The following is a 24,759-nucleotide window of genomic DNA, read 5'->3' on the forward strand; positions in this document are numbered from 1 at the left end:
TATTTTTTTTTGTGTGTGTATAGTGTATAGACACATCATACATCCTTGATCCGACAGTTGCGTACACCGGCATATATCATATACACCGTCCACTGGCATATATAGAGCCTATCGACTCATATGGGAGCCGTCCATAAGTAGACGTAACCGGCTTTTCGTTTGTGTGAATACGAACGTTAGAGACACCAGAAAACTTCAGCTTTAGCATTCAGTCCCCAAAGAAGCCTGACTGGTGGACAAGGTAAAACGATAAGAAGGACGATATTCAAGTAAGCCGGACACGATTCGAACCCACAGTCAGGGAAATAAAAACAAACCTGCCTATGCTCGCCGCAGATGGTGCAAATCTGTCCGTCTACTAGAGGGATCTAAGACAAAAGCGCGCGCTGTAGGGCGCCTCCTGCCTTCTCGACCTCTGACCGCACGCGCGAGCGCACTTTGTGAAAAAGCGCGCGCTCGCCCTCCGCTTGGAGCGCGAAATTTCCCGCGTTCGCGCCTCTCGTTTTCTCTTTTTGGCGCGCAGCGCAGCGTGGGCTCGCGCGCGCGAAGCCGCACGCGGCGTCCGTAATCTGGCGCGAAATATATACCTCCCGTGACAAGCGGAGGCTCTCCCTCTCTCGAAAGCGCGGACCACACGCAAGCACGGAGACGCGGGAGAGCGTACACTAGCGCGGGGCGCCCGTAAGGCGGCGGCGTCGGTGCCGATACATCCTTGATGAATTCACCGCCGCCACTGCGGCTGCGGCGATCGCCAATCGCCTCCACTTCCCGGAGGAGGGAGCTAAGGCTGCTGATCTCACTTTTCACGGTATACCTAGCGCATTCGCCGCGGTGGGCCTCTTGTTTTCTCTCCCACTTCCCGCTCGCCCTCCTCTTTCGGCCGAGAACTATTAATTTTCGTTTGCGCCCGGACGCATGGTTGTCTTTGAATCACGAAAAGTGGGCTCATCGGAAAGCGAATGATTCATGTGACGGCGAGAACCTTGGAATACCGGAAGCCCCGTAAGTAGGAACGGAAATAACAACGACCAAAACAAACGAAGTCCCATTAAGGGTAGAAAGAGACAAATGAAGACTGGCGGAAGGAAAGGAGGTCTAGACGTGCAAGGGCCGGATTTCTGTCGCTTTCCGTGAATGTATGACCACCCGTTCTTGTTTTTCAGTGCTCGTGATATGACTGTCGCCTCGGCGAGTTTTGTAAACAGGAGATCAATGCTCGGTCGCCGCCTATAGTCAAGCCGGCGCACACGAACTAACACGTTGAATGCAGTCCGTGATCTGCGGAAAAAGGCCAACCCCGCCCCCTTCGACCTAAAGGCATTTGACCTGTGAGGCCCCTTATTGTAATTTAACGTCCCAAAGCAACTCGGGCTATGAGGGACGCTGTAGTGAAGGGCTCCGGAAATTTCGACCACCTGGAGTTCTTTAACGTGCACTGACATCGCACAGTACACGGGCCTCTAGAATTTCGCCTCCATCGAAATTCGACCGCCGGCGGCCGCGATCTAACCCGCGTCTTTCGGGTCAGCAGCCGAGCGCCATAACCACTGAGCCACCGCGGCGGCTTGAGAGCCCTTGCCATAAGGAATTTCGCCTAAAGGCTTTCACCCCAAAGACCTTTACCACAAAGGCCTTTGACCTGAATATCTTTACCCTGAAGGCATTTGGCTTGAAGGCCTTCACCTAGGTGTACCTTCATCAATGCATGCCAGGTTTACAGGTTGCCCACAACCAGGTGGTCAGGTGAGCCGGCTGCCACAAAGCAGGCTTCAGGGACATACAGGGTCGTCCACTCTTAGAACACTCCAGCGCATGGCCGTGCTCTTTGGACGGTCACTGCGTCCGAAACGGCTGCGCATCGAAGCGAAGTGGCAGATGACGTGAAGCACCACGTCCAGGTACACGTTCTCCTGCGCCACTTTGCTGCGGTGAGCGACTGTGTCGCACACGGTGGCCCTCTGAAGAGTGCGGCCATGCGCTAGCGCATTCTAAGAGTGGACGACCCTGTACGTCTGCCCGAAGTCAGAAAATGCTCCTTGAAGTGCTACCGCACTAAAAGAAAAAAAAAAAAGAAACGGCTTTCTAGAAAGTAGCGCTGCGAATCACTCGAACCTCCTGTAACTCCTTTCAGTGGCCGAGGAGACAGCGTGTCCGTAGCCACTAAAGCTGCCGTGTCCCACTTCAATATCCATTCCCGAACTCCACCGGTAATTCCCTTGAGTCAAGACATCCTATCATCTACACGCGGCGGGAAAGTGAATTATAACGGAGGAGGCCGGGAACGAAGGAGATACGGGCAGTGCTGACAGCATACGCCTGCTCAAGCGTAAGTTACTGTGGCTTACACAGTCGCCAGGCTGTCACACTGTTACTAAGAGTAGCTGACATTAACCAACAATAACGCCTCGCGCCAAGCGTAACCAAGCTCACAGCATGAAGAAGCGGCCGATCCGCTCAAAAAGGACCGCCCATATAGCGCTTATAAGGGGAACCTCCGCACTCGCTGGCCCGCCGCTTCAGCAAGGAGTTGAAGAGCATATTCCTTCGGATGGATGGTTTAGCGCACAGTGTAGTAGATTCTATAGGAGGCTCGGCACGAGCGCTCCTGCAACCGTTCTCATTTTCCGAGACATTAAAGAATGTCGTTCATTACTGGCCCCCACGAAGGAAAAAAAGAAAGGGGAAATTCAAGGAACCAGGGAAATGAGCAAGCGGAGGAAGGGAACGGGGGGGGGGGGGGGGGGGCTGCACAAGAATAAGAAAAAGACAGGGGGCGCTGTCGTCTCCTGCTTCCAGCGCCCGCTTCAAGGGAGGACCGGCTCATGAAAAGGGTCTCTGTGGTTATGCTTCACGCTTCATAAACGCGCCGGCGGAGCCGCGTATCTGTTCTGACATCGCGCAGGAATGACGCGCTCCAGGCTGTCGCCTCCTTCTCACCCGGCCCGACCGTATACTCGGGCCAGAGCACCAGCCGGAGAGGCAAAAAAAATAAATGAAAGCGCATCACAAGACGTTCTGGAGACATGTGTTTCTGCTGCCGCTCTGTATTATACGCTACTTCTTGGCGGCTGGCCTTTCTATCAAAAAGGAGCTCCGCTAATGAAAGAAAACTCGACGCAGCCATGCGGCGAAGCGTTGTACTTCGCTCCCATCGTAGTAGATCGCGGAACAGCGGTAGCGGGTTATCTTCGTCCTCCAGTAGCAGGGAGACACGTCCTGAAGGGGTGGCTTCTCTTCTTTCTTTTTCTTCTTTCTATAACGCGCGTCTCTAGAGAACGGGATTAAACGTACGATTAAACAATATCTTTTTTCTATTCTCTTCGCCTCTCTGCTTTCACGCCTGCCATTCCGGTTCCGAGTTGAGAAACCGGTGCGTGCATTAATTCTTATCGTTCGGGACATCTGATGAGCATTTTACGAAACAACGTCGTCACAGATCATCGATGCACACACACACACACACTGCCACACGTGAACACAACGCACACACTCAGAGTAACGAGGTTCGGGACGAAGCGCAGTTAAGTGTTCAACGCAGGCGCATACTCATAGAGGTCGCATGAATATTTGCAGGAAGAGTTTTTGGCGAAACTGCTTTAACCAGCTGCTTGTCGCTTTGAAGCTGCATGATTAGCAAACCGTTTTAGAATTAGTAGCTCGTGAAAGAAGTCATGCCGTTCGGAAACAAAACGCGAAACAGGTCCCTGGGCCGGTGTTGGTGATAAAGTCGCGAAGATCTTGGATTAAGGGGTTCGCTAGTTTTGTTTATTCTCTATAAGTATCTTGAAATCCGTGAAATAGAAATTTCCAAACCAAATATTCAGCAAAGCAATCTATAAGCTTGCATGTGAACATTAAGCCATAAAGCCAGTGTACAAGTTGTAGGGAAAGAAGTAAGGAACGGCTGAGGGAACACTCTGAGGGAACACTATAGCCACTGAGCTATCCTTTCTTACTGGGGGAGCGACTAAGGTAAAATTAATTTGGCCGCATTTGACTTGGCGTCAATCTTAAGAATTCTTGACAATCCCTCAAATATCAAGGCGCAGCAGGTAGGGCGTGCAAATCCGATGGGAATCTGATGTCCCACAGAAGAGGGGTTTGGGACACTGAGTGTATTGTGAAGGTGCCCATTTATTGGAGCCTGGAATGTAAGCAGTCAGTACAAGATAGTTCTGGAGTGGTGGTGGTAGTGGTTTATTTAAAAAATAAAAAAGTGAAGCAAAAGAGTGTTGCCGGCCGCGGCAATTGCTATCTAATATCTTAAGCACCCGAGCTGCAGCCGGCGGAAATGAAAGGGAAAGGGAGAGCGCAGAAGTGATAATGGACGCGAATGCCTTTCCTTTACCCGTAATTAAGTACCGTCAAAATGCCCAACGGCATCTCCTACGCGCAGCAGTCTGAATTTTACAAAAAATGCTAACCACGGATTCTGAAGCTGGTATTGTACGCTCGTAGTCTTCGAAAGCAACTCCCGTGTGGCGCAGCCATCAGAAAGTTTCTGAAGATAAAAAAGGAATATTTTTTATTTTCTGACTCTGGCTCTGCCAATCATCCTGCTCGTATAGGCTGCTCGACATTGTTTTCTGCTTATCTTTTTTGTTGTTGTTGTTCTTCCGTGCATAAGTTGCCCGCGGAGACAAAATCTACGCATCTAACAAAGGTATTGCTAACTGCAATTTGGTTTACTAAAAGTGAACAAAAAGTATCTCGGACGAAAATATGAGAATGTTTACAACATTCGTACACAGTGCGAAAGCACGGCGTATTCATATGTATACGAGCAGAATTGGTCTTTCCCTACTCAGCATTCATAGATCCCTGGGAGTCCCCATACCACTCCTGGAGCAGTGGTGCTGCTGTTAAGCAATACGGCACTGCCCTGGGATGACAGGTGCTGCCACCGGTGGAATTTGTGCGATCCAGGTTGCTCTCGGACATAAAGACAAGCAAATGCTAGGCGGTTTTGCTAGAACCGCCGCAATAGTGTTTTCGCACTAGAAAATTAATTATGCAGAGAGATGATGCCGTTATAACTGTGTCTCTGTACAGTCCGCACACTGAGAAGGAACCTTTCAGTGAATGGTCAGCGGCAGAGTATTCCACGAATTCGAACTCCTCTGCAAGTGCACGACCACTACCGAGTGGGCGTACATAGCTCAAGCAAGAAAGCCCCTTGCAAGTGCAAGCAAAGGGGGATGAGTGCAAACACGGACATCCCGCGTCGGAGGGAGGGCGAGACACAGTCCAATCCAAGCCAATCCTCCCGCCTTCCTTCCACGGCGCTGCGCGAAGAAGGGTCCGCGCTGACTAAGCACTTTAGGGAATCAGTTCCTCAGACTTCCTTCGGCGTGAGCACTGCCCGCGCACGTCGGGAAGAAGAAGGGTTGCCGGCACCGGCTCCCGCCCCGCCGACAAAGAGCCACCACCGCGTCAGCTTCATTGTTGCGCGGAGCGCCCTGGACCCGCAATGCGATTCATTGTGCCCGTCCATCGATGGTCTACGCAAACCGAGGGGCAACCATCGAGCCCCTCGGACACTGGCCTCAGAGAAAGCGGGTTGGGAGAAGGGCGATGCAGGGTTGAATTACTCAAGCACCAGGGATGCCCGCACCTCCCGTTGCTCCTCAAAATAAGAGAAAAGGGGAAAATTTGGCACTCAGTACACGAGCTAAAGGACGATGAATGGGAAAGGAACGGCGGGCGCTAGCAAGACGGACCATGAAGACAAGTTAATAACAATTGAATGAGAAGAAACGAATTTACCTTGATGCACATTGCCTCCTTAACGATTACCATAGAAATGTGGGAAGGAAAGCGGCTTTTCGTCCACTGACGTGCACGTCAATGGCCGGACCGCATCCAGTAGTGTCACGTACGAATCGCGCACGCTGAACGCGCGCTGAAGAACACAAAGGATGGGTTCCGCGCAGAATAGAAGTGCGGGAGACGAAGGTAGTGGTCGGGGAGGGATAGGATTCGGTGTGCGATGGCTTTGCTTGTATGGACCAGCATGCACCGCGCAGTGAACAAGAGTAAGGAGATGTGACAAAGGAACAAAAAGAAAATGCAGATCTCAGCTGTGGGAAGAGAGAAGCGAGGAAGGAGAGCAAGACTGTGGTGCTGGGTCTGTGACTCGTTTAGTTTTTGGACACAATAAGAAATCCATCACAACGCATTGTAAGCGTAAGGGGGATGTCGCTATACCGAGCCTTTCAATCTGTCGTGTTGCATAGTATACACCCTAGACAAACTGACTGTTTTATTTCCTTCCTGCAGGAGCAGTTGGTTGCTTAGCTCTTACGACAGCGCTAAAGCAGAATTCTCTTGTTCACCGACTCAAAAGCAAAGGCTTTTACTAATATCTTTTTCCAGTGGACTTATCTAAGCCAAGAGCAAAAGAAAGCGAAACCAAGACGGCGTTGGTGGTACAGCAAGCTTAATCGTATCCTTGGTATCCAATTAACGACAAAATTACGTAACATTGCTTCAGAAGCTGTCTAATATACGTACTGCAAGTGAAATACGTAGACATTGTCTGTCCAGCCTCGACCCTGCATCTGCGAAGGGAAAGGTCGTGCCACTGACGCCTCAGTCCTCAATGAACGCTGCTCTGTGATACTTGAGCCTTTAGTTTTATACGAAGTTCGAGCTAAGTTGGGATCATTTCTGATAGTTTCGAGCAAATAAGCTACATAATCTCATAAATTTAGAGACATTAGAGCGAGATACTCCTCAGTCAAACATTTTCTTTTGCAAATACCCCGGAAAACCGAAGGAGCTTGAAAGCAATCAGGCGGCTTCATAATAGGCCGGTCGAATTAGATTTGTTCACGCAGAGAAAGCTATTAAACGTTCCTGTCACACACATCAACAACTGAGACCAGCACACGCGTAGACCTGTTTGCAAGGCGGACGATAACTCGAGAACAGCGCCACACGACGTCACTGAAAAGTTGATGGTCGCTATATACCGTCAGCAGCGACTTCCGCTTTACCACGTATGTGGTGGCGTTCTTAGTAGCAGCATTAAACTCAATCCCTTCGAGCAGATTGCGTGCTGACCTGCGCACGCGGTATCAGACGATAGGAAAAGTGCCATCAAGCTCTATCCATAAGCCTTTACCACGCCCTTAGTGGCGTCAGTGGCGGTGCAGTAAAAACCCGCTACATCGAAACTGGTTCGAAGTCATCTTAGCCATGCAAATTTATAGCCGCATATCCTTGATGGGTAGCGACAGCGCTGGCGTTATGACTGACATCATTATTGCGTCGTTTATAGTTAGGTACGGCATGCGCCCTTTATGATGGCGGAAATAAGTTTGCTGACCACATGCTTCCTGCATACGAGTTGTGAACGTCGTCCGTATGGCATACGGAAAGACGTCAAGAAAATACAAATGAAATCAGACTGTGCCTGAAGTTGAACGTACGCCGCGCAAATGTACAGCTCTCACGTACGCGACAGAGCCAGTTCGGGTCAGTCGGTAGCATAAAAGTAAGAAAAAAGAAGAAAGCAAAAATTTTCGGCGAACGGAAGATAGGATCGCGCGGCATCATGTACATAGCTTCGTATACCTTTCGGGAAATACATTCCAGGAACGCACGTTCTTCGGAACGATGTCATTGGGGGAAATCCGGCAGGGACCCGTGTGTATATGTACTCTCGGTTTAGATGAACTTACATATACAGTATACACAACAAACTAGCTCAGAAAAAAAGACCTGTACGAACCTGTACATACACGTGCGGTGGTTTCACCTGTTTCAATATTCAGACATCGGGAGCAATAAGGCCAGAGCCTGGCTGCGGAGGGCGGCGTTCATTTCTCCAAAAGCGGGGGCCCGAAAATGTACGGTATAAACTCACGTTCTGCGCCCTCTCCCCACGAAACCCATCCAGGCGCATTTTTCCCCTTTTCTCTTTATTTGGAGGAAAAGAGGAGGCACTGCAGCGCATACTCTGGAAACCGTGCGAGGTATTTTCGTATGTTTTCGTACACAGCGCGGAATGAGCCGCCATCTCTTCCGCCATCCTCCAGGTGGCGCGCATGCCGTTTTAAAGTTAAAGCCCCTTGATGTTTTTAAAGTTTGAGTCAGTTCCTCTGAGCCAAAACGCCGCGAAACTCATCCTGCTTCTACACGGGTCGGTGCATGCCCGTCATATTATCCCCTTCTTTCTCGTTGGTTTAAAAAAAATTTTGACCGGGTCAAATCATTCTCGCTTTTGACGTCATGGAGCCGCGGTTTAATGCCGGTGAGGCCGTTTTACGACAGTGCTTGACGACGGCACTGGGGTTCGTGAAAATGTTGTTCGTCGACGCATTTGCATACCATCTCGATGAAGTCAAGTTCGTTGATTGTCTTTGCGCGCTGACCAGAAAGACACTCGCGAGAGCGGAATGTCCCCCTGACGGCTTTCATTTACCGCCTGCTTACTTTTGTCCTTATAAAAAGTCGTGCAGAATATACTAAGTATATTTAACCACACCTTGTTGAGGGCACGTTACGTTGAACTCTGATGATTCTTTGATTATTTTTTGTTATTTCTGCGCCAAAAAAAAAAAAACAAGCGTTTTCGGCTCACGTTTTCTAAAAACAAAGGCATGACCATTGCGGTTTCGATGACTTCGCTTTAATGCTCAACGAATACGTACACGAATATTCGTTTCCTGACTGTGTGTGCAGGTGAGAGCCCCAGCTGCTGAAGCGCGCGTGCGTACAAGACTGGTTGGTGATTGTACGACCACCGTGCCATATAAGTCGTGTGCAGTTATCCCCGCATAATTTGCAGCGAAACCTCTGTGGTGCTATTTTCAGCCTATAGCATTGTGTCGACATCACATAAGTCGAAGCTACAAAAATATAAAAACATCCTGCTTCGTGTGAAAACTTTTGGTTAGAAGTAACGTGTGTAGTTTCTTGACTCCAGAAGCAGTGCTAACCCCCAATTGCGTGACGTGGGCTATATATGGTTACGGTCGTGTTATCAGCCATCTTCCGCTGCATTCAAGCCAAGACAGCCTACGGAAAAAGCAGGGGTACAAGCAAAACATGGCATTTTAATCGCTTTTGACAACCGCCTAAACAGCCTCTCAGACAATCACACGTTTCTTTTTTGTTTGTGATTGTCTTAGAGGCTGTTTAAGCGGTTGTCAAAAGCGATTTAAAGGCCATGTTTCGCTTGTACCCCTGACAATCACACGTTTCCTTTTTGATTGAGCCGCCGCGGTGGCTCAGTGGTTATGGTGCTCGGCTGCTGGCCCGAAAGACGCGGGTTCGATTCCGGCCGCGGCTGTTGAATTTCTTTGGAGGAGAAATTCTAGAGGCCCGTGTACTGTACGATGTCAGTGCACGCTAAAGAACCCCAGGTGGTCGAAATTTCCGGAGCCCTCCACTACGGCGTCTCTCATAGCCTTAGTCGCTTTGTGACGTTAAACCCCATAAACCAAACCAAAGCTTTTTGTTTGTTTGGAAATTTTGGAGCCCCACAGAAAGTTCACTTCGCAAACCGAAGAAAATTTGAGCGTAGCGCGCCGTTGTGGGCTGTGCGCTCAGCGCGTGCTACGTCTCTTTCATGGACCTCTACTGTCAGTTTTGAACACTTAAAGGATTCGCGTCGGATCTTTCAATGTTCTTCAAATGCAAATGTAAGTCTTGTATCACTATCGAACTTTTGCAGCTCTCATAGAATTTTCCCTCTCATTCGTGCCGTGACATTCGCGTACGCTTCTCCAGATCTGAGTAAATGCAGCAGCCATCGACTCAGGCAGAGCAAGTGCCGGGGTGACCTAATTGTACAGACCAGAAATGTGTCACTTCCACAACGCTGTCATTTCAGTAGCCATTCTTTCGAACTGCAGCCGCGAACAGGTGAAAGGGCTGAGTCTGCTCGAACCCTGTATATCTGAATCGAACATCCGCTGACCACAGCTGCTGCAGTTTATGGCATTCATCCAATTATCAGTGCAAAGTTATTGAAAACAATGTTTACAAGGCGACACAAAAAAAGTGGATGCAATCAAGAACAGAACCAAGAACTCTGGGGTGTTAAATCTCTTCGCTGGATCGGCTCAGCTCTGCAGTTAAGGCAAGAACACCGACAGGCAGCACTGTGCAGGGAGTTTTAGCTCACCTGGGAAACCATCCATATACCGGATGCAAAGATTTTCAGTCGCTATTACATTTCGATGAGTTGTAGACGTCATCTTCACGAACGCCATATAATTCTACCCAATACGCGCGTGCTGTCCAGAGATCTCCCATGCAAGCCCAGAACGAAGTAGTCGGCTAATCTCGCGAAGACGTCCTCGACCGTCGTCGTTGTCGTCGTCAGGCACTGTTTTGCCCTTCGCTTTTCTCTCACCCTCTTCGGCGAGGCATAAATTGAAGCGTGTGACTCGTCGCTGATTCCACGGGCCTTTTGTGTGGCCCAGCCATATGGCACAGCTGACAGCTCCGACAACAATATATGCGACGTCACGACGTGGCGGTGGCGTGGGCGAGGCTTCCCGAACTGAGAGCCAAAAGCAGCGCACCGCTCGCGCGCACGCCCGCTGCAAAAGGAACGGTGGGGGGGTCTCCGTGCCCCACGCGGCGACACCTCTTTGCCGGGCAGCATAAATTGGCGCCGGATACCAGAAAGCAGCGGGCGTGGGAGCTGGCTGGCCCTGTGCAGAAAGAAGTCCCCCGTGTACGTGTCCCCGTCAAAAGAAATTCCTGAGCCCCAGTGAACGTTCCTCCTTCTTCTTCACTTCTTCTTCCGAAGATGCGTTGCTCGCGCACACAGCACGTTGCCTGTTGTCGCTGGTTCTCCTTGTGGAACCCTCAAGCGTCTCCCCCCCCCCCCCCCCCCCCCTTGCACCATGTGGGCCCCTTACAGTCTTTGACAAGCCATGGGTTGGGTCGGGGGGCCAGGCGGGGCCTGAATTGACGGAGAGGGCTATACTTAAAGAAAAAAAAACGGCCAAAAAGTGGAAGAAAGGTGATGGAGAAGGAGGAGGAAAAGAGGAGCAAGCGCGCATGCCAACGCAGCTGCCCAGGCTATTTACGTTGCTGTCACCTCCAGCGTGCCACGTCCCGGAGTGTCAATGTGTGTGCGTTTCGGTTGCCGCCGCCACCACTGCCACCACAGCCAGCCCCTGTGGCTGCCAATGTTTGGAAGAGGGAAAGAGATGCGGGTCTGCGTGCATCTCCGTGGTACGGAATGAGCTCGTCGAGGCCCCTGTACCACCAGCCAGCTCAAGCAGCCATCCCCATACGCGTCGCCGATCTGGCCTCTTCTCACCCCGTCCTCCCTGGGATGATGATGGCATGGCAGTGGTTGTTTGAACTAGGCGGGGAGGAAGAAGCGGCGAGCTCCTTTGCGGCGAGGCCGCGTGCGCTGTTTGTTTTCGGCCTCCTCCGGAGTCCCACCCCGCGGTGTTTATTTGTACTCTTTTGCTGATCGTGTCTCAGCCTGTTCCAGGGAAGGGGTACCGTTGATGCGTTCTCTCGTAGCCATCGGCGGAGGTCCGTGGACAGGACGCATTCCTAGTTTTCGTCCTCTCCCCCCCCCCCCCCTCTCCCCCCTAAAATGCCTAACGGCATTGTGTCACCGCAGGTACACGTAAAAGATATTGGCTGCATGGAGAGTCGCTGCCTTTTTCGAGAACCTACTGCTAGCACGGTCATTTAAATTCAGGGCCGAATTTAGAAGCCAGCCTGGATAAATGCACACATTCTGCCATTCGCATGTCTTGAACGCTTTCACGTAGAGGATATTCGAAAGTGTTTCTCATCTATCGTGCGATAAATAAAAGAGAAAAAGAATGAGCATCAGGCGAAGCAAATGAAGAAAAAGAAACTCATTTTTTTGCTGCATCTGCTATCTGTTGAACGTCCGCACGATGTCATGACCATCGTGCCTTGCATGATGTCCGACAGTCAAACGTTGCTCAAAGAGAAAAAGGGCTGTGAAAAATAACGGAAGGGCACTAAGATCACCACTGCATTATCAAGTTCAGTGCACTACATCGAGGGCAGGCGTGTAAGATGAAAAGGTGAAATGGTGCGAAAAACATAGCAACCTTCCTGGAGGCAGCAGCCGGCTCAGCATCCTAGACAACAGTCTGTGGCGTTTTCACTTTCCTCATATAACAAACATGCGTATTGTCTGCATTCGTTGTTAGGGAAACCTAGAGCGAATCTTTAATGACCCTAATTAGGGAGGGAGGGGGTTAACAGAAGTTGGGTGCCTAAAGTTTAAGATTACGCAGGTAGCATTAGACAAGCTTTGAAACACTTTCAGGAATTATCCTACTAATGGATTACACTCACTTTCCGACGCTGGAAACAAGTCAGTGCAATGGGCCAGAGAACAGCAGATGCTATTAGAATAGACCAAGGACGACAGATGCTTTCCTGGTGCTTGCTGTGCACAAATACACCGGGGCTACGCGCGCACTGCGGAGCAAGAGCCACGCTGACCAGTTCTAGTTTTCTGGAATGCCCAACACGGGCGCTCGCAAAGCGGGCAGCACACCCACGAAGGATCGCGCGGGAAGGCTTTCATCGAAAGTGACGACGTCCGAGAGTTTGTTTACCTATGCGAGGCCTTCGGCACGCGTTCGGAAATAGCAGGTCACCTCCCTATTCCCGGTTTGGCTGCCCCCGCGGGTGACTCAACGCATGGCTGTTTATTCCGGCCCGCTGCGCGTATTATTTTAGCGAGCGCACTGCCAGTGCATCGAACCGTTCGGGTCGTTCGCACCCCCTGCGCCGAGCGCCAGGCTTGCATACAGTCTACGTGCTCGGGTCTCAGTTTAAAGCGGTGGAGATTCGCTAGCGTAAACGCTTAGGGAAAAGCGTAAAGGGCACTGCATTTTACCTCGGGTAAGCTTTAGGTTAACTTGCCCGAAAGCGTGGTAACACCGCGTTATCGTGGTCTTAGCGAACTGCACTGCGTTAATCTTTTTACTGCGGAAGCAGGCATACATTAACAGCACCCCCCCCCCCCCCACACCAAAAAAAAAAAAAAAATCTGATGTCTGTTGAAATGAAGCCTCCAGGGCAAGTGAGGAGCCTCCACACTCACCTTCCAGAAGCAGCACCCATAATCCACCTCTCCATCTCACCTGCCTTGCTAAGGGATTGCCCGCTCACTCTCGGCCCACCTCCGCCCGCCCTCAACCTCCAAAACAATTCTGTCCCGTGTGTGAAGCCTCGGCCTAGACTAAAAGCATTATGTAGAGTAAAAACATCAAGGTAATCATCGAGATTAAATCCAACTGTTTTCGCAGGATTGTCGCGTCAGAGGTCTTGGCGCCTCGTAATTTTAAAATTTTTAAAATAACTTTACCTCGACTAATAACTGTAGAAATTCTCGGCAATAGATTTTCAGTCATCGCCTTGCAAGGATATATGCCATCCAGTGCGGCAGTACTGCTCTGGAGTCATTCGTAATTTGATGTGGTATCCATCACGAAGACTTGCCTTCAACATGATGTCGTTATTACTAATTTTATATTCCATGAAGTTCTCCCTGAAATAAATTTTGTACAATATTAGCAAGTTTAAACAGCTGTCACACCCAACCTGTGAATAGTGTACAGACTAAGATCGAAACCATGAGTCATGACTGTAGAGAGGTCTAGATAGTGAGCATCTCACACGCACACACAATATTTTACATTTGTTGGGGTACTTCAAGAAGTCCTAGTTGTTCTGCTAACACGCACCGATATTCTATTTTCTTAAACCTTTTTTTTTTCCTTCAGTGTCACCTCACACGGAAGCTCTAACGGGCAACATTTTTTTCCCAGTGGTCACATGAATCGGAGGTCATTTTTCTCCCTGACAGGTATCGACCTGGAAAGCGATTTTGGGGCCGAAATTTAGACGCGACATCCTTTGGCGTGTACAGGGATCAGAAGGAGATTACAGAGGTTCAACACGAGAAGCCTATCTTCGCTCTTTTTTCCGCTGCCGAAAAAGCACGCCGTTAAAACCAGAAAAAAAAAAGTGGTCGTAAGTGTCTAACCTGCTTCTTTATTTCTCATAACTTTCCATCTGTAGAGCAACACACGAACTCATCAAAAACGTCGTGCTTCGGAGCTATGCGAGCGATGCTCTTCGAAGCGGTCCTTGAAAGGCGACAAAGCGGCTCATAGAGAGTGTAAAAGCACGTGACCCACCGCTCCACTGTTCCCATCGTCTCTATCAACTCGACAAGCATCTGCACTCGGAGAAAGTGCTCGAGCCGGCACTGACACGCCAAGTAAAGAATGGCAAGGGCACAGAACCGGGCCATTCCTCTGCACATCTTCACAAGGAGGAGGAGGAGGAGGATAGAAAAGAGGGCAGGGGAATACCGGGCCACGCGCGCAGGTCAACGCACGGAACAGGCGCACAGTTCAGACGCATTGCTCGAACCTCGAGGGACGGAACCCTGCAGCGCTGGAGGCGGTTCCCCGTGCACGGGCGAGACCTTGCACCGCCACGCTATGTATACGAGGCTTACGTATACGCGTACCTAGAGAGAGCGGGGCCCAGGGAAAGGCCTCCTAAATTTGAAGTTACGACAGCGGCCGCTCTCCGCTCCCTCCGATGCGCGCGAGAGCGGCGGCCAGCATGACGCTTTACGGTCTTGTTAGCCGGCTCCGAAGAAGACAGGTATAGGGGCGGAGGCGCGCGCGCACCTCTTGGAAGCACGCGCGCAGTGTGATGCCAGCCCCGGTTACGCATGGACGAAATACCGCGAGCACACGAAGCTGTCTGGCTTCCGCGAACCCTTCTGGGATTACTTTTTTTTTTTTATTCCCCTCATTTTTCACTACTGCTGTTGCTGCGAGTGCTGACGTGCCGGGCGATTTCTGGTGCGAGCGCTGGGTCGTAAAACCCGCGCTCGGAAGTTCTACGTGGAGAGCAGCTGCAGAGGAGTTGCAGCGAGCGACTGAATATCACGAGTGAGCAAGACGCGCGCTTCGGGCTCGCATGAGCCAGCAAATACATCGTTTTACTCTATTTCCATTTGAGCTCTAATTAATGTGTTTACTGGCATCATTGGTTGATGCGCCTTATAGGTCGACCATGCACCTTCGGGGAAAAGAAAAAAATTTAACTTTGTGTAGTTCGACGAACGGAAGCCCAAGCTCATTTCATTGCACACTGCAGCGCACTGCATCATATATCACGTGTTTCAGGGACGACTTCAAGAAAATTTCAAAAATAGGCTTTTTTGGGGTAAAAATATAGCTTTTGCGGCATAGTATTACCAGTGTTGGCAGACACCAGAAAAACGATGAATCCCTTTAAGTATAGTGAGCTGGTTAACTAATTTTGAATAATTAACTTTTTAACTATTAGAGTTAGGCGCCAGTTGCAATTATAGATTTGTAGCCTGTCGCTAGCAATAGCCGCATTAGTTTTTAGAATTTCGAGAACGCGATTATTCTCGGCGCTGTGGCTCGACAAAATCTGTCTACATCGCGCCAAAATACATGAGCTTTCGAAAAGTATGCAGGCAAAGCAACCTTTCCAGTGCCCGTAACTAGACAAAAAAAAAATTTTTTTTCGAGCCATAGCGCCAAGGGTAATCGTTTTCTAAATTATAACAACCGATATGGCTATTACTAACGACCGGCCTACAATTATTTAATTGCAACTAGGCGCCTAACTCTAACAGTTAAATAGTTAATTATTAAAAATAGTTTACCAGCTTACTACTTGAAACGACTCGCCGTTTTTCTCGTGTCACACAAAAGTGTGCCTACAATGTTGAATGGTAGGCGCTCTGTGTGCGTGCAAGGCTACAAAGCAGAGAAAAGGATTCGAAGGGGCAACTCAAGACGCTAAAAAACTTTATACATGACTGAACAACAAACAAAACAGCGCACTACATACCTCCCTGCCTTTCCTCTTCTACCTCCTCCTCCTCCTCACACATATACAAAGATAATGCTACAGACAACCACCGCAGTCCTACCACATTAATGATCCTCACGCCTAAACCACTAAGTCACACTCATTCATACAGGCTTGGTATACCAAACGCGGGTGGTTCGCACGCTATCTCGGACGCGGAGTACGGACAAAATCCCAGGTGGTACCTTGTTTCAAGAGACGCCTCTGTTCTATACGAGAGGAGTGTTGAAGAAGATCAGGTGAAGGGAGTTGGTGCGGCCACGTAGCCTAAGCTGGATGTCGGGGGTCAGCGTTTTGATCCCTGGGACCGGGGCATCAGCCGGTGGGGACCACTCCTGGTCAGTAGGTCTCACGATCGAACACCTCTTGCAGCAGCTGACGGTCGTGCGCCAACGTCCGCACCTAGAACGTTCCTCCTCCTGTATGTACACGTTGTCGTTGTTGCGACTGAAAGAAGGGTGAAAAGGAAATTGCACGGGCCTGCCGACTGGCTCGAGCAGAGCCACACCGCTGCCGCCTGCAGATAGATGAGAAATAAAAGATATGAGAGTGTGGCGACACACTCTGCGCATATTTCCGCGCAATCTCTGCCTTGTTATCATCCGGCCCAGAGTAACACGGCCACACTGGACGCCACACTGGACGGTAACGCTGGACTGCGTTACCGACAAAACGCAGCGCTACCGCTGCGTCACCGGAGGCATGCGTCACCGGCTGCCCGGCTACCGAGACGAGCGTAGCGTGGGTATGCTCGTCCGCTGCCACCGCTAATCGAATAAACAGTTGTTACGTTTTCATGTTGGGATTCGTCCTTCAGCAGAAACGACATCCCACATCTGGTGACCCGGACAACGGACAATAACGCATCGCCACGGACGAGCAAGAGCAGCAGCTTTAGGAACGGCACGGCCAACTCAATGCAGACCCCGGCAGACTGCATCCCGCACGCTGCCCCGCATGACCTCTGGCGTGTCGCTGTCAAGCTTCCGCCGTTTTGGGCCGACTCGCCCGAGGTATGGTTCGCCCAAGTCGAGGCCTAGTTCTTCCTCGCACACGTCACGCAAGACTGGACCCACTACGATCATGTCATCGCCCACCTCGATTCCCGCTACGTCTACGAGGTCCGGGATATCCTTTCCAACCCACCAACGGCCAACCTTTACGAACACCTCAAGACTGAACTCATCCGCATCCTGTCTCTCTCTGAAGACCAGTCAACTACAGTCCGAAGAACTTGCCGAGCGCAAGCGTTCGCAGTTCCTTTGCCAAATGCGTGCTCTCGCGGGCAACATGCAAGTCCAGGATTCCTTACTGCGAGCACTTTGGCTTCAACGACTTCCACCGTACGTCCAGGCAATTCTGCAGGCCCAGCTTACGCTACCTCTCGACCAACTTGCCGGGATCACTGATCGCGTCATCGAGGTCTCTTTGCCGCAGCTGTCGCCCGCCGTCCAGGCTGTCGCCGCACCGCTGAACAACACAGAGCTTGCGCGCCGCATCGACGATATCTATTAACAGCTCAGCTCCCTTTAACGACGCCTGGATCAACACTTGCCGACGCGCCACCCGCAAAGCCGTGACCGTAACACCACCCCGTAGCAGCAGCCTGGTGGCGACGACCGGTGCTACTACCATCGACGCTTCGGTGACAGCACGACGATGTCGACCGCCCTGCTCCGCTGGACTGAAGGAAAACACAGCTCGTAGACAAGGCTGCGAGCTGCCAACCTGGAGGCCGTCGCATCTTTGTCACCGACCAAATTACAAAGCAGCAGTTCCTTGTCGACAGCGGTTCCGACATCTGCTGCTACCCACGAGCCCACCTTCAAGGTACCCGTCCTCCTACGTCTTTCAAGCTCGGCGCGGCAGGTCCACAATCAAGACTTACGGCTCGCTCCGCCTGCACGTCCAGTTTATAAAACCTACGCCGTGGCCTTCATTGGAATGTTCTCATCGCCGACGTCATCGAGCCAATCATCGGCTCAGACTCTACAGCGCACTACAACCTCCTTCCTGACTGCCGCCACGACCGTCTCATCGACGCGACAACGGGACATTCTATAGAATGTCCCGACGCGAGACATCAGCGCCTTTACTTTTTTACTTCGGCGCGCGCACACGCTCAATGTCCGCCGCGTCGCCGATGCAGGGGTGCACGGACAGTTTAGCGTTGTTACTGCACGTAAAAAGGCGCTCTCACTGTCAGCGACATAAAACTCGCGTGCTGCGGCCTTAAACGACTACAGTCACCGATGTTCGGAAAACATGCCTCTCCGCTCGGCTGAGCGACTGAGAGAAGTTTCGTTTTTTCGACGAAGCCATGGTCGGCGCGGTGATGCGGAGCTCATAGCATATCTTCCTGTCAGCCTTGTCCGAGAACATTTTGTAGGCCTCTGTTGTAAAAGAAGAGGCGCGTGATACATTTGCGCAGTAACGGCGGTAGCAATTGATATACTTCGGAAAGGCACGAAGGTGCATGGTCTGAAGGCAATGCTTTTTCTAGCACGTTGGCGTCGTTCTCTGCCATTCTTTTCTGCGTTTGTAGCTGGGTTTTGGCTTTGCCCTATGCGTGATTCGTGTATTGATCGACCCTCAAGTTTGCAGAGTGCGATTTAAAAAAAAAAAAGAGACTGGCGTGTACGCGAATAAATACGGTATCTGTTCGCGATGCGCTTGATTTACAGAGCCCCTCGGCTCATTCAGATGTCACTGGCGAATGGTGTTCAAGCTATCGTCATTCGAGAATACAAAAAGCGATTAGCGACTGAGGTAGCTTTGCGCCCGCGATTCGGAGACCTTTAATTTTTTTATTGTTTTCTAGACAGTGTGCCCACGTATGTTTCCTGACTTAGCGTGCGCCATTAAAGGGAAACTGCATAGGTTTTAGAAATCAACGAGCTTAAAAGGGTCGAATGTGTGAAACTTGTAGGTAAAGCATGCGAAATCTTTTTGGGCTAGCACTTTAAATAGTGAAGTAATCGCCGATTAAAATCCGGACGCCCTTCAAGGTTCTCCGCAGCGGACAACGCCAAGTGGGGCGCATAATGACGTCATCGAAGGTATCGGTACATTTCCAACGCACTAACACCTGCTTTGAAAGAAAAAACCAACGCCACCGAAGGCAAACCCTGCCGAGATTTGTTTGGCAGCGTCTAACGAGTCGAGGCAGGGCGTGGCTGACGACAGCGGTAATTTGAAATCATACCTTCCGTGACGTCACGCTGAATTTCCCTGCACTCCTCCGGTGCATTGAGAAGAAGCGCAAAATTCAATCGTCGATTGCGTCACTATTTTAAATGCTAGTGCAAACACACTTGGCATGCTTTACCTACAGCCTATATAGATTTGATTTTTCGAATATCGCGAAATTCTCAAAAAAATGCTGCAGTTGCCTTTTAACTTCTAAAAAGGTGCCCTTGACACGTGACATGCCATTGTTTTGCGCAGTGCCCATGAATATTCTGCGTATATCACGCTCAATATGGCGTGCAACACAGAAATCGTGGTCGAACCTTAACTTCCAAAATCACAGCAGGATCAGTTGTGCTAGAAGTTGCACATGCTGTTATCACTCGAAAAACCATTTGCCCTCTGCTATGTCCTACCGGGATGACTATCAGGCGAACATCTGTAGCCATTAAAGCGTGCCTCTTCCTCGCATGCTCAGTGATGTGTACTACAACTTAATTCTGCGAGGCGCTAACAGCAGTACGGTCGTGGCCGACGTGTTGCAGATTAATCTCAGCGCGACTGCACATACACTGGGCGCTGAAGGACTGCATTCTTTAGGAGGACATGACTTTTCGCATGCTGCATTGACGCATGTTCATGTGTACTGCTTGCAGCGTGCGACTGTCACCCGGTGGGGGCATCCGGGCGCACCTGCAACCAGACCACGGGCCAGTGCCCCTGCAAGGACGGCGTTACCGGCACCACGTGCAACCGCTGCGCCAAGGGATACCAGCAGAGCCGCTCACCCATCGCACCCTGCATCAGTGAGCCATGCTTCTTCACTCTCTCTCAACGCCGCACGTGCTCTAAGGTCTGTGAAACCAAGTGTCACGCTTCTCAATCCCATGTTTCCTGCTAATAGGCGAATACTCCGAACGGGAAAGCTTGCAGCTGCTAAGATGACCAGTGGCTCTCCGCCGGCACCAGGATTCGAATCTAGTGCAACCCGCATACCGGGCGGATGCTGAACCATCACAGGTCATCGCAGTGTATTGCGCAGCTGCAGTGGTCGGATGCAACTCAAGAATTAGGCGGCACACCGTAATCAAAGAAAGCACTCAAAGCAATGGCATCGACCTATTTTCATGACGTCAGGATCAACCGCCTTGCACGTGCCGTGGACGCTAGCACCTGAACACAAGCATGTGCAAGGGGTTGACCGCGATGTCTCCACAATAGGCCGATACCATTGGTTGGACAGCCTCCTTTAAAGTACATTCGTGGCTTCGTCCTTTATTATCCGTACGGCTACCAGGGCACTGTACGCCTTTGCTGATGATTCTCCAAAAGTCCTCTTGCTAATTTGATGGTCACCAGAGCAGCCGGGGAGCTGTGCCGTGTGGGCCTGTATTGCGCCCCTAGCAGATGTCGGTCGCAGAAGACTGCCATTCTCACTATCTGTAGTGTCTATAGAACGCCTCAGCAACTCTTTTGATGATGCACGATGTGGCCTAAGAACTTGAAGAGCGCCATCTCAGCTTGGCATCTTGTGCAGTGTACAAAAAATATTTTTTTTTTCTCTTGGAAAGTTAACAATCCCGGAAGTAAAGCTGGTCCACAGTTATGTCATGTTTGCTGAACGAAGAGTCAGAGGCGTAGTTAATGTTCGTATTTCATTTCCGCTGCCACGCGGTACGTCAACGACCTAATCGAGTCGCTAAGTGCCGTACTGTGTTCGCGTTTTCAGCGCTAAATGCACATTGTGGTGGCATAATGGGTTGGGTTCTGCTGCTGCCAGTACTTGAGCTCATGCCAGCAGCAAGGTATTCACCGGCTAAGGTACTTCTATAACAGCATTTAAGGTTAGGCACGAGGCATGCGCACCTTTTTTGCTTTGCTTCAGTCATTCGCCTTTCTTTGCGGTGACCTGCCATCATCGACCATCATTCACGTATTACGCCGCGTCTTCGCATCGAAGAAATGCGGAAGGCGAAAAGGGATACGAATATAAAGAAGGAAAAGGCACAGCAGCGACAGAAACGCTTCTACACAAAAGAGGAGAAAACCGAAAGTATAAGAAAAACCGATTGTCGCTGCGCGCCGCCGAGCGATAGGAAGGGAACACGCGGTTGCGCGGCGGCCACTCTTCGAGTCTTTCCCGCACCATTACCTCGTCTCCCCATATATGGTTTCAACCACTCGCTGCTGGCAGTCCCTCTCTTCCTTTTTTTTTCACGCATCTCCTGTGCCCACCGGCAGGACCCAAGTGTCGTGAAATTTCACACAGCACGATCTCTCCTCGCTTCTAGCGAAGTCAGGGAAAATAAGCGAGAAGAAAGAAATGTAGGTTGGGGAGGCGGGGGAATAAATGGGGAAAACGAGATCTCGAGCCGCGCTGGCCGTCGTCACTAGTGCGCCGTACATAATGCGAACCTCCAGCCTCAACCGTTCCACCACGGCCAGACCACTTTGGTTGCGATCGGAGGGAAGAAATAGAAGGAAAAATTGGGGAAAAAAGGTGGGGAACACACACCAACACGTTATGGGTAGACGTTCCGCGATTTACTTTGGCTTTCTTGTTATTGCTGCTGTTCCCCCGCCGCCTCTCCGCTTTTCTTGTGCTACGCGCTCCATCTTCCACCTTCTCCCTCCCTTGCGTTAACATTATGGAAAGGAACTGAGGCACGCGGACGGCAGAAGGCAAATGCAGACCCTTCTCCTCCCCACCCACCCCACAACTTATACTCGCGTATAAACGCGCCAACACATAAACACGTCGCGGTAAACAGCCGAAACCGCCGCCACCACCGCTCCACGTTCACTCTTCTCTATTACGACGGGGAAAAATATAACAGAAAAAAATATCCTGGGGAGGGGGCGTAAAAGCAGCGTTCTCGCCAAAGGAGGGGGGGAGGCCTGGAGGTATTCGGCAAATTTGGCGAAATACGTATCAATCACACTTCCCCCTCCTGCCCTCTCGCGACTTCCCCGCCCGCCGCATCCTCTCCCTCGTTCTCTTTCCCTTGCTCTTCAGAACAGCATCGGCGGACCCGAGAGAGAGAGAGAGAGAGAGAGAGAGCGTTACACTTTTGGCCGGCGGAGCGCTAAACGACGCGGCCAGAGAGGTGCGCGGAGTTTGAAGAGGATAAGGAAGAACGAGGCGGGAATTGAGAGAAAGGGAATACGAGACGGAGAGAAAAGAAATCATAAATCTACGTTAGCCGCGCGATTCGCTATGCGCAACTATTATGGAACACCCGCCGCCGCCGCCGCCACTCCCGGAATGCCGCTGCTGGCCGACCTGGCTGGCTGGACCGCCTCGCCTGTTAGACGTCCCCATCCCCGCCTGCTCCGCTATATTGAGAGTTCCTTTGAGACCTTTCTTACTGCCACTTTTATTTTTCTTCGGCCCTTTTTCTTTTTCTCTATTCCAATATGCGAGACCTCCTCTTGAGTGGCTGTATAGAAGAGCGGGCCGGGATGTCCGAGGCAAATGAGCCGGCAAATCCCAGTCTCGCACCGAAACGCTTCAGGCGCGAAAGGCGCTGGGAAAGCAGCGGACGGCGTAGATCGAGCTCAGCGGCAGCGCTGCCCAGTCACGTGACCAATGTCGACCACCACTCGAGAAGCGCTCAAAAAGCACGCGATTTATGCTAACAGCGAGCCACTATTATACGAACGGGGGACTGCGCGCGTTTCTGTGCGTGTCTGCCACACGAACCACAAGTTTTGCTTTGAACCACGCTTTGATTCACAATGTCACTTTTTAGTCGCAAATAAAGCCTCGATTTCGATTTTTGCCGTCACCGTGCAGCGGTTCTGTGAACTGACTCGGGCGAATTCGCCAAGAAGGGTATAGCAGGTTTTTCGCTGAGCGGCAGGGCCGAATGAAATACGTTACGATGTATGAGAGAAGTCAGTTGTTGTGAAATGAAGTTTTCGATCTTTCATGCTACTGTACCGCCGCGGTGGCTCAGTGGTTATAGTGCTCGGCTACTGACCCGAAAGAGGCTGGTTCGATCCCGGCCGCGGCGGTTGAATTTCTTTGGAGGAGAAATTCAAGAGGCTCGTGTACTGTGCGATGTCAGTGCACGTTAAGAACCCCAGGTGGTCGAAATTTCCGGAACCCTCCACTACGGTGTCCCTCATAGCCTGAGTCGCTTTGGGACGTTAAACCCCATAAACCAACCAACCAACTTTCATGCTACTGAGAAGTTCGATCGGTATCGCTTGACAGGGTGCGCTGGAAGGAGAACCCCCGTACGAGAGGTATCCAGTAAGTTGTCCCTCCTTTAGTTTAATTTTAATGCGGAAATGCATTCTTCGTCTCCGCTTCGCACTTTTCGCATTCGCATGCGGATTCTGAGCCCCGGCGCGAGTTCTTTGCTGCTACGCTTCCTCGATGCCAGCGTCGTTTTTATATTTTAATCTGACGCACTGCTTCGATGCCATGGTTGCAGTATTGGGCAGTTTCATGCTTCGAAAATGCGAAGAAAATGCTGCTTTTTGAAAATATATCTTGGGGTTGCTAAACTGAGCCCGTGCCCGCCCAGAATGCCGCTGAAGTCAACACCCTGTTTTCAGTCCATTTTTACCGGCTATAATTGGTAACACATTTGTTTTGACAGTGTGTGGCTGAAAAGTTAGGTCGCCGGATAAAATTTTCGGGGATAACGTGTCACTGCAGTTGGCGCAATATCGGATTAATTGTAGAGATATGGGAGAGGTCTTTGTCCTGCAGTGGGCTAAGTTAGACTGATGATGATGATAATCACGGTGACGACGGATGTGTTGTCAACGAGGAAGTTTTGTTGTATTCTCATTCTAGGCTTGCGGAAACGGGACCGCTTTTGTATTCTTCGCCACAGTCTTCATCTGGTAGGACACGCCATAGGAAGCCGCCAAACGCTTCGAAACTCCTCTCATATTATCTGTGAGCGCTTGTGTAAAGTTTTTAAGTGGTTAGCGAAGGCGCGAGAGCAGTACGTGTTATAGCGGGTGCTAACCAGGGCCATACCTGTAAAGGAAGCGATTAAAGAAGAGATATTTATATAGTATATTAGGGCAACGTGCACGCTTGCTCTCGTCGAGTTTCGCGACATAATTACTGTTTAGCCGTATATAGGCATACGGTGTTGGGGTTTAAAGTCCAAAAGCGACTCGGGTTATGAGGGACGCCGTAGTAGAGGGCTCCGGCCGGGATCGAACCGGCGTCTTTCGGGCAGCAGCCGAGCACCATAATCACCAAGCCACCACCGCGGCAGCTGTATTGAGCCGCATGGCCTATAATTAATTCCTATTTATTTTCGTTGGTCGACAGTCTTACGAACGTTGTCTCCATACCACGTTTCTGCATCAGAATGGTACAGCAGAACGAAGACCTGCTGAATTTTTTTTTTATTAAGCAATGCATTATGCATTTTAAAAACATTATGATGGCATTAAAGTCTGAAATGCCTTCTTTCCTAAGAGCACTTAATTTCTCGGCATAGTCCTCACCAGCGGCGATTCGCTATCGCCAGGTGCACAAGTATCAACGTGCGGTCAAAGAAAAAGAGAACATTCCGACCTTCATTTGAATGTAGTATCTCGCAATTCAACTAAAAAAAAAGATATAACCACGGAGGCCAAACGTATTGAGCATCACTGGTATCAAAAATATCCAGTACAGCTCGTTCAGTGTGG

At 50.6% G+C, this 24,759-nt stretch overlaps 1 protein-coding gene and 1 pseudogene across 2 annotated transcripts in view; both read left to right on the top strand.

Annotated features, from left to right (window-relative positions):
- LOC149342154 (netrin-1-like) overlaps nt 1-24,759 on the top strand; it is a 170,430-nt gene that overhangs the window by 132,878 nt on the left and 12,793 nt on the right. For both annotated transcript variants that reach the window (XR_016283006.1, XM_089544411.1), the window contains exon 3: nt 19,749-19,898. Coding sequence is in view for 1 of the 2 variants with exons in the window: in XM_089544411.1 (XP_089400537.1) it covers nt 19,749-19,898 (150 nt within the window). In the remaining variant the exon portion in view is untranslated. The remainder of the gene's footprint in view (nt 1-19,748; nt 19,899-24,759) is intronic.
- LOC149342157 (uncharacterized) lies at nt 16,700-17,418 on the top strand (annotated as a pseudogene).

Source organism: Amblyomma mixtum, chromosome 5 (assembly GCF_055824585.1).
Source record: "Amblyomma mixtum isolate Tamu chromosome 5, ASM5582458v1, whole genome shotgun sequence".
Taxonomy (NCBI): domain Eukaryota; kingdom Metazoa; phylum Arthropoda; class Arachnida; order Ixodida; family Ixodidae; genus Amblyomma; species Amblyomma mixtum.